Source organism: Malus sylvestris, chromosome 10 (assembly GCF_916048215.2).
Source record: "Malus sylvestris chromosome 10, drMalSylv7.2, whole genome shotgun sequence".
Lineage (NCBI taxonomy): Eukaryota > Viridiplantae > Streptophyta > Magnoliopsida > Rosales > Rosaceae > Malus > Malus sylvestris.
The window spans coordinates 30,611,740-30,625,274 of record NC_062269.1 but is presented as its reverse complement, the minus strand read 5'-3'; the positions used below and the strand labels follow the sequence as shown (position 1 = coordinate 30,625,274).

The 13,535-nt window shown below is 36.5% G+C and overlaps 1 protein-coding gene across 1 annotated transcript; it reads left to right on the top strand.

Annotated features, from left to right (window-relative positions):
• Positions 1-220: 220 nt before the first annotated feature.
• LOC126586308 (poly [ADP-ribose] polymerase 1-like) lies at positions 221-7,741 on the top strand. The gene is made up of 19 exons (XM_050251118.1): positions 221-593; positions 1,283-1,332; positions 1,422-1,617; positions 2,104-2,540; positions 2,902-3,097; positions 3,185-3,340; positions 3,454-3,514; positions 3,630-3,690; positions 3,781-4,032; positions 4,520-4,757; positions 4,849-4,961; positions 5,054-5,130; positions 5,271-5,431; positions 5,938-6,129; positions 6,262-6,370; positions 6,509-6,591; positions 6,712-6,849; positions 7,123-7,305; positions 7,474-7,741. The coding sequence occupies exons 1-19, from the start codon at positions 444-446 to the stop codon at positions 7,519-7,521; spliced, it is 2,901 nt and encodes a 966-aa protein (XP_050107075.1). The 5' UTR covers positions 221-443; the 3' UTR covers positions 7,522-7,741.
• Positions 7,742-13,535: the final 5,794 nt, after the last annotated feature.

Here is a 13,535-nt window from a genome sequence, read left to right as displayed (position 1 = left end):
CGATCGAGCAGATGCGAGCGGTCGACCGAACCATTCACGTCGGTAGATCGAACCGTTCACGTCGGTAGACCGTACCAAGCACAGCTCTTACGTCAAAATCTCTGAAGTGACCTTTTGACATTGATTTGGTTGCAAAAAGCTTCTTTAGCACACTTTAATACATTATCGTTCAATAAAAAACGCAAGAAAGCTTCTTTTTTTTGAAAGGCCGCAGGAAAGCTTCTTTTGCACGTTGTGATGTGTTCCATATCGGGACTTAAAAGTGAGACTGTGATGATTCGGGCCGGGTCGGGTGAAAAAGGGACGGAGCCTCGGTCCGTTAAAACCAGACAGCAAGCGACAAGGAGCCCGTGTGGAGAACGAAAGTTATTCTTTCTTCTTCAAAATCCCAGCGAGGGTCTCTCACTTCTCAGTTGTAGAGAGAGAAAGGGAGAGAGAGAGGAATGGAGAACCCGCAGGCCCAGAAGCCATGGAAGGTGGAGTACGCGAAGTCGTCGAGATCGTCGTGCAAGACCTGCAAATCCCCCATTGAAAAGGAGACGCTCCGCCTCGGCAAGATGGTCCAGGCCACCCAATTCGACGGCGTCATGCCTGTAACTCACTTCCCCTTCACTCTCTCTCTCTCTCTCTCTCTCTCTCTCTCTCTCTAACCCCCATTTCACTTGCACTGTTACTCTCATTGCCATTGGCTCATAGGTATTAACCCAATACAGCAAAATGTTTAAAAAAGAAAACAAGAACCTTGAAAACATCGATAGTGTGAGAATTTTAATTTTAGAAATTTTGGATTTCTGTTATTTTTTGTGCATATTATGCTGCATTTTCAATTACTTTGCAGTTTTGTAAGTCAAAAGTCTGGAGCTTTTTGTTGGTTTTCACATTGTTTAGCATTTTAGTTACTGTTATGTAATTGGGAACTTAGTCTCTGTTTGTTTCGAAGTGACGTAGTCATTCAGAAATGTTTGATAATGTTTGTGTTAGTCGGAAAGTGTTCTCCGGCAGATAACTTTCCAAGATTACATGAGGAGATGCTTGTGAGAAATGTTTTTATTTGTTCTTTCTCAGAAAAGAGACAACTTTTCCAGCTCTATTGTGAAGTTGACATATTTATCGAAACATAATCAAGAAAACTTATCCTATTTCCGCTTGAAAAAACTGGAGCTTTATAGATTTATATTGCTGTACTTTTGTTTTCTTAATCTGCCCTCCTGTTTTCTTGTTCGATTTCCTCAAATACTACTGCATATATAAATGTTTGGTTTGTTTTTGTTTTCTGAATCAGATGTGGAACCATGCTGATTGCATAATGAAGAAATCGAACCAGATAAAATCGTACGTGTTACTGTAATGCTTATCATAATCTCCTTTGAATTTAGTGGATGAATGCGGTGATTAACTAATTGCTTTTGTCTTGCATTTAGTACTGATGACGTTGAAGGCCTTGAGCTCATTCGTTGGGAAGATCAGCAGAAAGTTAGAAGTTATGTACAAAGTGGTGGACCCCCGGACGCAACACCAGCAACAAGCAAGTTCACTACTAAAGAATGTGGTATTGAAGTTTCGCCAACTTCTCGCGCTACTTGCAAGCAATGCAGCCAAAAGATTTTAAAAACAGAGGTTGGTAATAATGTATCCCTACCATTTCTATGTTCAGGAAGTGAATTTTTGTATTCATTGTGACAAGCTTTCATCTCAGTTAATCTATAAAAACCTATCATCATTATCATCATCATCATCATCATCATATATAAGATACAATATCTTTCTGCAGTTCTAGTTAATATGGTGTAACTGAAGTTGAGTGCTCTGCAATCTGCATGATTCCTTTTTAGGGGAACTAATAAAAAGTCCCTCACGAAACTATTTTTTTTAATCGAAAAACACTTAACAACTTGTCTTATTATTAAGGACACTTTTTATATTATAAGGACAAAAAACAAAAAGGATTCAAACTTCATGAGGGTTTTGAATTGAAAAACATGTCCTTAATAATAAACATAGGTGACCTTAATGATAAAGAACCTTGTCTAAGGGTTTCTGAATAAAAAAAAGTTTTGCGAGGGGCTTTGTATTAATCTTCTTTTCTTTTTATTTCATTCTTAGGTCCGTATATCAACCAAGCCTGAAGGTCAAGGGCCTAGGAGCCTGGCATGGAACCATGCCAACTGCTTCATGGAATTATCACCATCCATCGAAGTGGAGAAGTTGCCTGGATGGGAGACCCTCCCAGTTTCTGATCAGGAAGCTGTACGTGCCTTGGTTAAGAAGGTTCCTTCTAATGCTGGCACAAAACGAAGAAAAGATGCTGGTGATGATCCGAAGTCAAAAGTTGCTAGGTCTGAAGGAGATGTGTCAATGAGCAGGGATGTGGCTGTGAGGAGTGCTTCTGATGTGGGGGATAAACTGGAGGCCCAAACTAAAGAGCTGTGGGCACTGAAAGATGATCTTAAAAAGCATGTGACAAATGCAGAGATGCGAGAAATGCTTGAAGCCAATGATCAAGATTCAACAGGATCAGAGCATGATTTGCGCGAGCGCTGGTAATATCTTCTACATTGTTCTAAGTGTGGAAATTGGCTATTTTCTTGTCCCTTTAGTTTCTTCTTTTTTGCAGTTTCACTTTTAAAAATAGTTTTTTTGATTAAAAATGGTTTTTCCGTAAATGCTTTGATTCATATTCCTTGTTTTTTAAAGGTTCACAGCTTCGCATAGGCTTGTTAGATTTTGTTGCCTGATTGTTTTCCATAATGTAGACCTCTTTTTTTGTTTCCTAGATGTACCCAGCTGTGTGTAAATTCTCGATGTGTTAATTGCTATTGGGTAATCATCGTCTCTAAGTAGATCATTGTTTTTCATCTAATTGACTTGGAGATGATATTTTGTATTGCTGTACTTGTTTAGTGCTGATGGAATGATGTTTGGAGCACTTAAGAGCTGCCCACTCTGTTCTGGTTCTCTTCGATATTCTGGAGGCATGTACCGGTGCCATGGCTACCTATCGGCCTGGAGTAAGTGTTCTTACTCTACTCAGGAACCTGAACGTCTTGAAGGGAAGTGGAAAATCCCAGAAGATACGGAGAATCAATATCTTAAGAAGGTATTCAACTTTGGTTAATTATGCGTTGGTTGGTAGACAAGTTATGAATGGAGTTTTATTTATATATTTATTTGTTTTTATTTGCAGTGGTTTAAATCACAAAAGCTTCCAAAACCTGTGCGGATACTGCCTCCATTGACACCTAGCAAGCCTTCTGAGAGTCCAGGCCAATCTCATTCATCTAACAGTACAAGCTTGGTGGATTTAAAAGTTGCTTTTCGCGGATTACCTAAAGAATCAATGGTATGCCCTTTTTTGCTCCTTTTAAGTTGTATTTAGTTTTTATCATCTGTGGAATTATCTTTCTTCCGTAGTTTCAGTTCTGTCTATCTATTTCATCAAGGGTGATATTGCAGGAAGAATGGAGTAGAAAAATTGACGGTGTAGCTGGAGTGGTTCATTCGAAGATCAAGAAAGGCATGTGCTGTTCATGGACATAATTTTGATTTAATTTTTGCATTCTTTGGTTTACGGCTGTATCAGTAAAATATGCATAATGATAGTTATTCTTGCTTACCAAAACAAAGTGCAGATACTAATTGCTTAGTTGTGAGTGGAGCATTTGATGATGATGCTGAGATGAGAAAAGCCAGGTTAAGATGCTATTAAATTGCTGGTCTTGACTCTTGAGTATATTTCTACGTTGGTTCCTTTTTATCTGACTATGATAGGTACGTTTTCAGGAGGATGAAATTACCAATTGTTAGGGAAGATTATCTGGTTGATTGCTTTAAAAGACAGAAGAAGCTTCCATTTGATATGTACAAAGTTGAAGCTGTCGGTGAATCCTCTAGCATGGTCACTGTCAAAGTGAAAGGCCGAAGTGCTGTTCATGAATCTTCTGGTCTGCAAGATACTGGGCATATACTTGAGGATGGGAAAAGCATCTACAATACAACTTTAAGTATGTCTGATCTATCAACTGGTGTTAACAGGTGTGTTCGGTTTATTCTATCTTTCGTGCTCACATATTTTTCTGGTACTAATCTATTGTTCTTCGCATCAATTGGTACTAATCATTTCTTGAATTTAAGTTGCTAGTATCGTTTCTTGCCTTGTATCCTAATGCATGACTAGACCATCATGTTTTAAGATAAAACAATTTTGCAAAATCTTGTTGAAATAGTCTCTCAAAATTGCAGTTTTCTTCTGAACTTAGGTTGGGATATAAACATTAGTTCTTATCAATAATTTTCTTTATAAATTAAAAGGAATAAAGTGTTGTTCTACTGTCTTGGAAGATGAACTTTATTGTATTGTTTTACCCATCACTTGCAGTAGTTGTGTCTTTTCTTTTCATTTTAGCTTTTTTAGAATAAACATTTGAACTCTTATTTTAGTACCGATTATCTCTCAATAAAAATTCACAATATAAATTCTTATTTCTAACTCTCTCTTGCTGTCTCTCTTTTCTATGTAAAGTTACTACATTCTCCAAATTATACAAGATGATAAGAGTTCTGACTGTTATGTGTTCCGTAAATGGGGACGAGTGGGGAATGATAAAATTGGAGGAAACAAACTGGAAGATATGTCGAAATCAGATGCGATCCGTGAATTTAAACGTTTGTTCCTTGAGAAGACTGGGAATTCGTGGGAAGCATGGGAGCAAAAACAAAATTTTCAGAAGCAAGCTGGAAAATTCTTTCCATTGGATATTGTACTGCTTGTTCTGTTCTTTCTTTTATATTTTCCTTAACTCTGTTTTTTGTTCTTAAATTTAATATCTGACTAAAACTTGAAATTTTCAGGATTATGGGATTAATAAACAGGTTTCCAGAAAAAATCAGAACAATGGGGACAGCAAATTGGCTCCTCAGTTAGCAGAATTGATTAAGATGCTTTTCAATGTTGAAACATACAGGTTAGCAAGTTTTTTTCTTTAAATGTTTGTTTCTCCCCCATCCCGTCCTTTTATTTATCTATAACTGTGAGACTGAGTACTGAGTTTTGCAGAGCTGCCATGATGGAATTTGAGATAAATATGTCAGAAATGCCGCTTGGAAAACTGAGTAAAGCCAACATCCAAAAGGGTAAACATTGAAGGGAGAATCTCTTCAATTTTCTGCAGAGCTCAATTATATACTGTTCTATATTCATACTTATTCTAGCTGTTTGGATGATAAAGTATTGTGTCATTTAACTTCGTCATTTGTCTGTTCTCTCTATTCAGGATTTGAGGCATTAACAGAAATACAGAATCTGTTGAATAATAATGGCCATGCTCCTTCCATAAAAGAAAGCTTGATTATAGATGCAAGCAACCGTTTTTTCACTGTGATCCCTTCCATACATCCACGGGTTATCAGGGATGAGGATGACTTTAAGTCAAAGGTACATAAGGGTGTTTTGCATATTCTCAAGCCAGTGGTTTCCTTCATGCCTTTTCAATATCGAAAGATGGTTTTTCTGCTCCTATGTTTAATATGCATGTATTAAATGATGTCATTGGAGTTTTTTTTTTTTTTGGTTGATGATACCAATCTCTTCCTTAATGGATTGCTTATGTTAATTTTTATGCTAGCACTGTAATATTATTGTTTCATCGTTCAGATATTATCTTTGTAACCATAATTATTTTGATAAGTTATTTACTAAAAAAAATGTGATTCTGGTATGAATAATATTTATGTTTCATTACTTTTCATATGTTAAAAGATGAACTCATGCGAAAAGAAAAAGTTCATGTAAAAGGTGGGATATTGGAGTTTGACATATTAAAAGACGTTGATGCTGAATTTACTGCTGTGATGAACATTTACATTGAAACTGATATTGGCAAGTCTGCATAGTTACAAGCAAGGGATAAAATGTTTATCAGCCTTCATTTATCCTGGCAGGTGAAAATGTTAGAAGCTCTCCAGGACATTGAAATTGCTTCCAGATTAGTTGGTTTTGATGCTGATGGTGATGACTCCCTTGATGAGAAGTATAAGAAGCTCCGGTGTGATATTGATCCAATTCCTCATGATAGTGAAGATTATCGATTGATTGAAAAATACCTTCTTACTACTCATGCTCCTACACATACGGTGGGTTATCTTGATACTCTTGAGTTTTGAGCATATGTGCTGGTGACCTATGTTAGTGTACTCAATATTTAAATGTTAATTTATAGTTTTCTTCCCCTATATCTTGTCTCTGGCATCTTCTAATGCTATCAGGATTGGAGTCTTGAACTTGAAGAAGTTTTTGCACTTGAAAGGGAAGGAGAATTTGATAAATTTGCTCCCTATCGGAAAAAGCTTAAGAACAGAATGCTTCTTTGGCATGGTAAGTTGCACTACCTATAAACATAATGTCATAAAACTTCTGTGCAGTGAGATGGGAAAGTTCCTTGCAATTTTTCTTTTACCAAGGTTGATAGAAATGCACTACTAACTCTACTAACTGATAACTTTATCCTCCTAGGTTCTCGGTTTACAAATTTTGTGGGTATACTTAGCCAAGGACTAAGAATAGCTCCTCCTGAAGCTCCAGCTACTGGTTACATGGTATCTCTCTCTCTCTCGCACATTTATGTCTATGTGATGTCTTACATGTCTCTGCGGGTGCATAGTAGTAGTGTATCTGCTCTTTCTGTAGATTAAGAGTGTAAACATTTTGTATTTCAGTTCGGCAAGGGGATTTACTTTGCTGACCTTGTCAGCAAGAGTGCACAGTATTGCTATACAGATAAGAAAAATCCTGTGGGCCTCATGCTTCTAAGTGAAGTTGCATTGGGGGAGGTGTATGAGCTCAAGAAGGCTGCGGTGAGGACATTTTCCATTATTGTTTTATGTGCTTTGGTTGTGTGTTTTGATATTCCATCTGAAATTTGACATTGTGCGTCCACTAACCCGAGCTAGTGGTATAGACTTGTCATGTGTAACTTTAGTAGCAGTTTGTCGGGGTTCTTATGCATCCCAAAAGTTCTAATGTTGGCGTGTGGAGCCAAAAAAATAATCCCATATCGATGCATCAAATTTTCCATTTCTGATTTGACTTTTGCCCATTTAACTTATTGTTATGCCGCTATCTTTCAGTATATGGACAAGCCTCCTAAAGGAAAGCACTCTACAAAGGGGCTGGGCAAGAAAATACCTCAGGAGTCGGAGTATGTAAAATGGAAGGACGATGTCATCGTGCCTTGTGGCAAACCAGTGCCATCAAATGTCAAGGCCCCTGAGCTCATGTATAATGAGTACATCGTTTATGATACAGCTCAAGTAAGTTCTAAGCTTTGTTTCTGTTAGTAATTGGCATGTGCCACATTTGACTCTTATTTCATGACTCGTTTAATAGTGCTGATTAAACAAATAGTTTACAAGTAAATCTAAAAATGGAGTTTTTGAGGGCCATTAGTAACTTTTCCGGGTGATGACATATGTGGACAGGTTAAGATGCAATACCTGTTGAAGGTGAGGTTTCATCACAAGAGGTGAGGGAGACGTATTGATGTTCAGTATTTTGGCCGCGGTGTAGAGTCAGCGGTGGTGTGTTAAGAAACTCACACGATATTTCTCTGTGCCGGATTTTGGATGAACATAGCGATAAGATCTATTTTGGGGTTTTGTGTGAGATCTTTGAACTTTTGCTTCTGGCATTGTAAAGAATGTTTTTATGAAATAGAATCAAGTCCCTCTTCTTCGGGCATTTTGTTCACTCTTCTTGTATTGTACCATTGAGGATGCCATTGTTCTCCTTGCCTCACAATATCCACAATCTTTCTATAGCATCTTTACATGGAACGGATTTACCATTCTGGTCCAATAATGCATTGTCACGTGGAGATAAAAACTTAAACATGAAATATATTATTGGACCGGAACAGTACATGACAATGAACTTCAATGTAAGTCCTTGTAGTGTATACCAAGGAATCTGTCTTTAAATGAAATCCAGTCTGGCAGGCAACTGGAGCATCTAACTGGGCTGGGATATCAGACCAAACAACAACTGGACTAGGGACCAAAAGGAAAAATTAGAAGGAGAAAAACGTAAATGTAAAACCGTCGCCAGTTGGACTACGAGTTGGTGTAAGTTGGATTTTTTTTGGGGAAAGATTTACCTAGACACAATATGTCAACTTGGCAAATCAAACAATGTATTTTAACTTTCTTACGCAATATTGTTTTAGAACGTAACAGACATAGTACTTCCGGTTGAAAGCCTATCTTTTATTTATATTTTGTTTTTATAACTTTAGTTTTGTTTTTATACATGATCGATTGTTTCAGGATGTAGAATCGTCATTTAAAGTTTAGGTTTTAGGTTGTAGGACCAAAATTTGATACTTAAGACCTAAAGTTAAAAACTCTAAAGGACGACTCTACTCTAAATAAAGAAGATGAACATATGCAAGTGGTGATTAGAATCTTCTTCCTTAACACATTGTCTCCCGAATTCAAATCTTTCTCTCTGCCTCTTGATGTAGATTGGTGTAAATATTTTTTGTCTAGTGCTATGAGTAAAAAGAAAGAAATTACGACCCAAAGAAAAAAAAAATCGTTACCGATACGGGATGAATTGAACTTGGATATGGGATCTTGCAGGCAGCTTTGCATGTGTGCCATGTGCTTGGATGATGATCAAAGTTTGACTCCAAATAAATGTTAACCTAAGCTTCCGACGTCATGTATGTGAATGGATAGGAGTTGTTTATAGAGCGAAGATCTTTCCTGGATCATCTTTGTGAGGATTCCGAGGATCCTTTAATTACATCTGTTTATCGTACATCGTGCGGCCAGTTTTCGTTAGGTATTGTTTATATGAAAAAAAGGTGCTATGGATCTAGACCTAGCATTCGTGTCGTGTTTTCCGTGTTTGTGTCGTTTTCGTATCATATTCGATATCTTAATAGGTCATATCGTGTAACACCCGTTAAAGTAAACAGGTAATATGACCAGACCCGAAATTGACCTGTTAATATTATCAGGTAATATGACCTGACCCGTTATTTGTTAAAGAAAATATATTTTAAATCAATAAACAATGAAAATGAAAAACATAACTTGACCCACAAAAAATAGAAAACATAATACTAAATTGGTATATGCATATCACACTATCACATAAATATTACTTCAAAACATAAAATAAAACAACAAATTTTTTTTGTCTTTCAAGTATTACATACTCCAAAATAAGAGCGTAATGAAAAAACATTAGTACATTACTACAAAATACCAAATGTTAAAGGATATGAAAAATGAAGGGAGTTGCATTTCAAGGTTGAGGAACCTTGCACGTTTATATATGCTTTCACATTTTTTAGACTTGTACATTAATAATTATGAATTTTATTTATTTTGAACTCTCTTAAAAATACTATTCATGAGGATTTGTATGGTTTTAAAAATTCAAATGATGATGTACCCATAGCGTAGAGCATGCGATCATGAGCCTTTGCATATTTTTTTTTTCACATTTTTCGCATTTGTAAATTAATTATTATAATTTTTTTAATGTGTTTGGTATTTTTAAATTACTTGATACTTTTATTTTTAATGTGTTTTATAATTTTTTTAATCTCACTACCTATAGTATACTATAAAAATAATTAAAACAAATTTTTTACATTTATATAGAATAACAATACATATTTAATTTACAATTATATACATATATGTAAGAAGGATAAGGTGCAAGATTGTGATCCAAGTGATGAGATTATCAATGGTCAAAATAAAGCCACTTGTCAAGAGATTAAATAGGTTGTTATACATATAGTTAGTGGTTAGAATCTGGTGGACTTGGATAAAGTTGGTTAGAGATAGAGTTAGTTGATATAAGGAAGTGGTTAACAAGGATTACTTGCTCTGCAAGCTTTGTACTAAAACACCTATATAGGTGATCATTGTAAACCTTCACAACTTAACAAAGAAAGCATTTTTACTAACTCTCTCTCTCTCTCTCTCTCTCTCTCTCTCTCTCTCTCTCATCTCTCTTAAAATCTGCAAGTGTTAATATCTTTACATGGTATCATCGCCAACCGATCCGGTGCTTCTGCTCAATCTCTAAAGCATTTCTTTCTCTTCTACACCCTCTAATTTGCATCTCTCTATAATTTTTGGCGACGGAAAATATATAAGTTGCTCAGAAAGTTGGTTTCTTCTCGTCTATCCACCAACTGTTTGATCAAAAGCCTCAGCAAAAGATTTCTGCAAAATGGTCACTGCTACTCAGTTGCAAATTGTTCAGTCACCCATCACCAATCTTGTCTCTACAGTATCCACTTCTGTTATAGTAAAACTTGATGACTCAAACTACCTTACTTGGAGCTTTCAGGTCAGATTGCTTTTGGAAAGCCATGGAATTATGGGCTTCGTTGATGGGTCAAGAAAGTGCCCACCAAGATTTGACGATGATTCTAACACTGAAGGGGTTGAAAATGATAACTACTTGGTCTAGAAAATGCATGATCGTGCATTAATACAGTTACTCATTGCCACATTGTTCTCGACTGCCATTTCTTGCATCATTGGGAGCAAGAGTTCTTCTGAGATGTGGTTGAATCTCATTGAAAGGTTCTCTGCGGTAACAAAAGCCACAATCTTTCAGATGAAGACAGAGCTGCAAAATATCAAGAAAGGGTCAAAATCAGTTTCGGTTTATCTCCAGAATATCAAGGATGCAAGAGACCATCTTGCTGCAGCTGGAGTACTCTTTGATGATGATGATATTATCATACTTGCATTGAAAGGCTTACCCACAAAATTCAACACATTTCGATGTGTGGTCAGAGGAAGGGAGAATGAAATATCTCTCAAGGACTTCATATCTTAACTATTGGCAGAAGAAGCTATTATTGAGTAATCCTATGACAATTCTTCTGGACTATCCTTTAGCTGTGCCATGGTTGCTGGAATTCAATCTGACAAAGGGAAATAACTTGTTATCGATCATGAGCAACCATGATCTTCTTCTGATCAGTCCATCAAGCATAGTGAAAGATCAAGTTCTACAAATCATAATCATGGAAATGGGTCTCATAACAGTTTCAATGAGGGTTATCACAACTATGGGAGCTATAAGGGCAATAATTTCAGAGGTAAAGGTAGAGGAAGATTTCAGTACAATTATAGTACATGGTTTTCAAATGGTAATCCTGGCATTCTTGGTACTCCAAAGCTATATCAATCGAACTGCCCAGATCACCTTTATAAGATTCCTATTTGTCAAATATGCAATAAGAAAAGTCATGTTGTTGCAGATTGTTTTCAAAGACATATCAACACAACTTCGAGCTCTCCTACTCAATGTCAAATCTGTTGGAAATATAGACATCCAGCCCTCCAATGTTACCACAGAAGCAACTTCACCTATCAAGGCAGGCCTCCAAATGTCAATCTCATTGCTATGCATGCCAATCATCAACCTTTAGCACCATTCGAACATTTTTGGATTGCAGACACTGGTGCTACATCACACATGACCTCGAAATTAGCAAACTTGGATCTGTCTACCCCATATCAAGGAACTGATACAATTACCACTGCAAGTGGTGCATGTTTGCAAACTTCTAATATTGGTGCTTCTAAATTGGTGGTACCACAACATTCCCTTACTCTTAAGAATGTCTTACATGTTTCCAAACTTTCTCAGGATTTTTTATCCATTTATCAACTCTGCAAGGATAATAGGTGCAGATTCTTTTATGATGATGTTTCTTTTTGGGTTCAGGACAAATCCACAGGGAAAATACTACTCAAAGGGCTATGTAGAGCTGGTTACTACCCTATACCATTCACCATTTCACAGAAGCAGTCACCTACACCACATGCATCTCATTTATGTTTCCTTGCAAAACCAGTTAATTCAAGCATATGGCACAAAAGACTAGGACACACGTCAAATGCAATTACTTCTGCAATTCTACTTCAATCTCCAGTTCCTGCATCACTGGACACATACTCCTCAATATGTACACCATGTTTAGAGGGAAAGTTCACCAAGCTACCATTTACTTTTCCTGTAACCAAATATGTACAACCTTTAGAGAAAATACATAGTGATGTATGGAGACCTGCCCCTTTACTATCCTATGAAGGGTTTAGGTATTATGTAACCTTCATAGATGATTGTACTCGATACACATAGATTTTTCCATTAAGAAATAAATTAGAAGTTTTTGCAATCTTTGTTCAGTTTCATGCCTATTTGTGTACCCAGTTTTCTGCTATAGTCAAAATATTCCAAAGTGATGATGGTGGTGAATGTACAAGCAATAAGTTTCAACAATTTTTGTCAAAACATGGTATTTTACATCACAAATCATGTCCATATACACCTGAACATAATGGTTTGGCAGAAAGGAAACATAGGCATCTTGTAGAAACAGCAATTACACTTCTTCAAACTGCAAAATTGCCTAACCAATTTTGGTTTCATGCCTGTGCAATTGCCTCCTATCTGATCAATAGGATACCTAGTGCTTCTTTAAATATGCAGTCACCATTTCAAAAGTTATATAACACAGTTCCTGAGATCAAACATCTTAGGGTCTTTGGTTGTGCATGTTTTCCCCTTTTAAAACCCTATAACATTTCTAAACTTCAGCCTAAAACAACAACTTGTGTGTTTTTGGGATATGTAGGATAATATAAGGGTTTCATATGTCTAGATATTGCTAATGGTAAAATTTATGTGGCTAGGCATGTTTTGTTTGATGAATCTACTTTTCCATATTCAAACCCTAGTTTACTTCAACGCTTAAAATTGTCTTCTGCATCATCACAGTTACATTCACCAAATACTTCAGGTTACCCCCATGTCACTTTCGTGTAAATCAATTAAGGACATATTATTAATGGGTTCTTCTCGTGTGACCTAATAAAGATCTGATTAGTTATTATGTTGACCCAAAACCTGTTATTTTCGTATCGTTTACGTGTTGTGTAAGAAATTGCCAGGTTTATATGGATCCACCCCTATATGTGTGTGTATATATATTTATAATATTAATTTACTACCGGTCATCCATTCATTCATGTGCTTAATTAAGTGCTTTAGTGGTAAGAGCTTGTCCAGTAAGCTGATCTGCATGCAGAAGCAGAAGCAGAAAGTTGAGCTCAGAATTATCCGTGACATGGGAATGTAGCTTTTGTTGCAAACTGTCATTTTCCTTTGTTAGGATGACGACCTTCTCATTCATTTGAGTTGAAACCTCTTCCCTTGTGGCTTCTAATCTATGCACCAAGTCACAGTACAAAACTTTTATATATGCGCCCTAAGGAGGTGGCAGCTGGTCCATAATAACTCTGATCCCACGGGAGCACCTGTTGTATTATTCATCCATGCATTCATTCATTGAATTTTACCTTGGATAAATTGGGTCATATACTTGATTGACCAAGTTCTATTTTGGTTTTGGTAAAACTGTCTTGTGAGGGACTAGCATAGTTGAAGTGACGACTTTAGGGTTTTCACCCCATACTATGGGTGCGTTGAGAAAATC

Coding starts and splice junctions, on each gene's coding strand:
- LOC126586308 (XM_050251118.1), top strand. CDS start 444: ATGGAGAACCCGCAGGCCCAGAAGCCATGGAAGGTGGAGTACGCGAAG. Junction 3,098..3,184: donor AGAATCAATATCTTAAGAAG/GTATTCAACTTT, acceptor TTTTATTTGCAG/TGGTTTAAATCACAAAAGCT. Junction 7,306..7,473: donor TCGTTTATGATACAGCTCAA/GTAAGTTCTAAG, acceptor ATATGTGGACAG/GTTAAGATGCAATACCTGTT.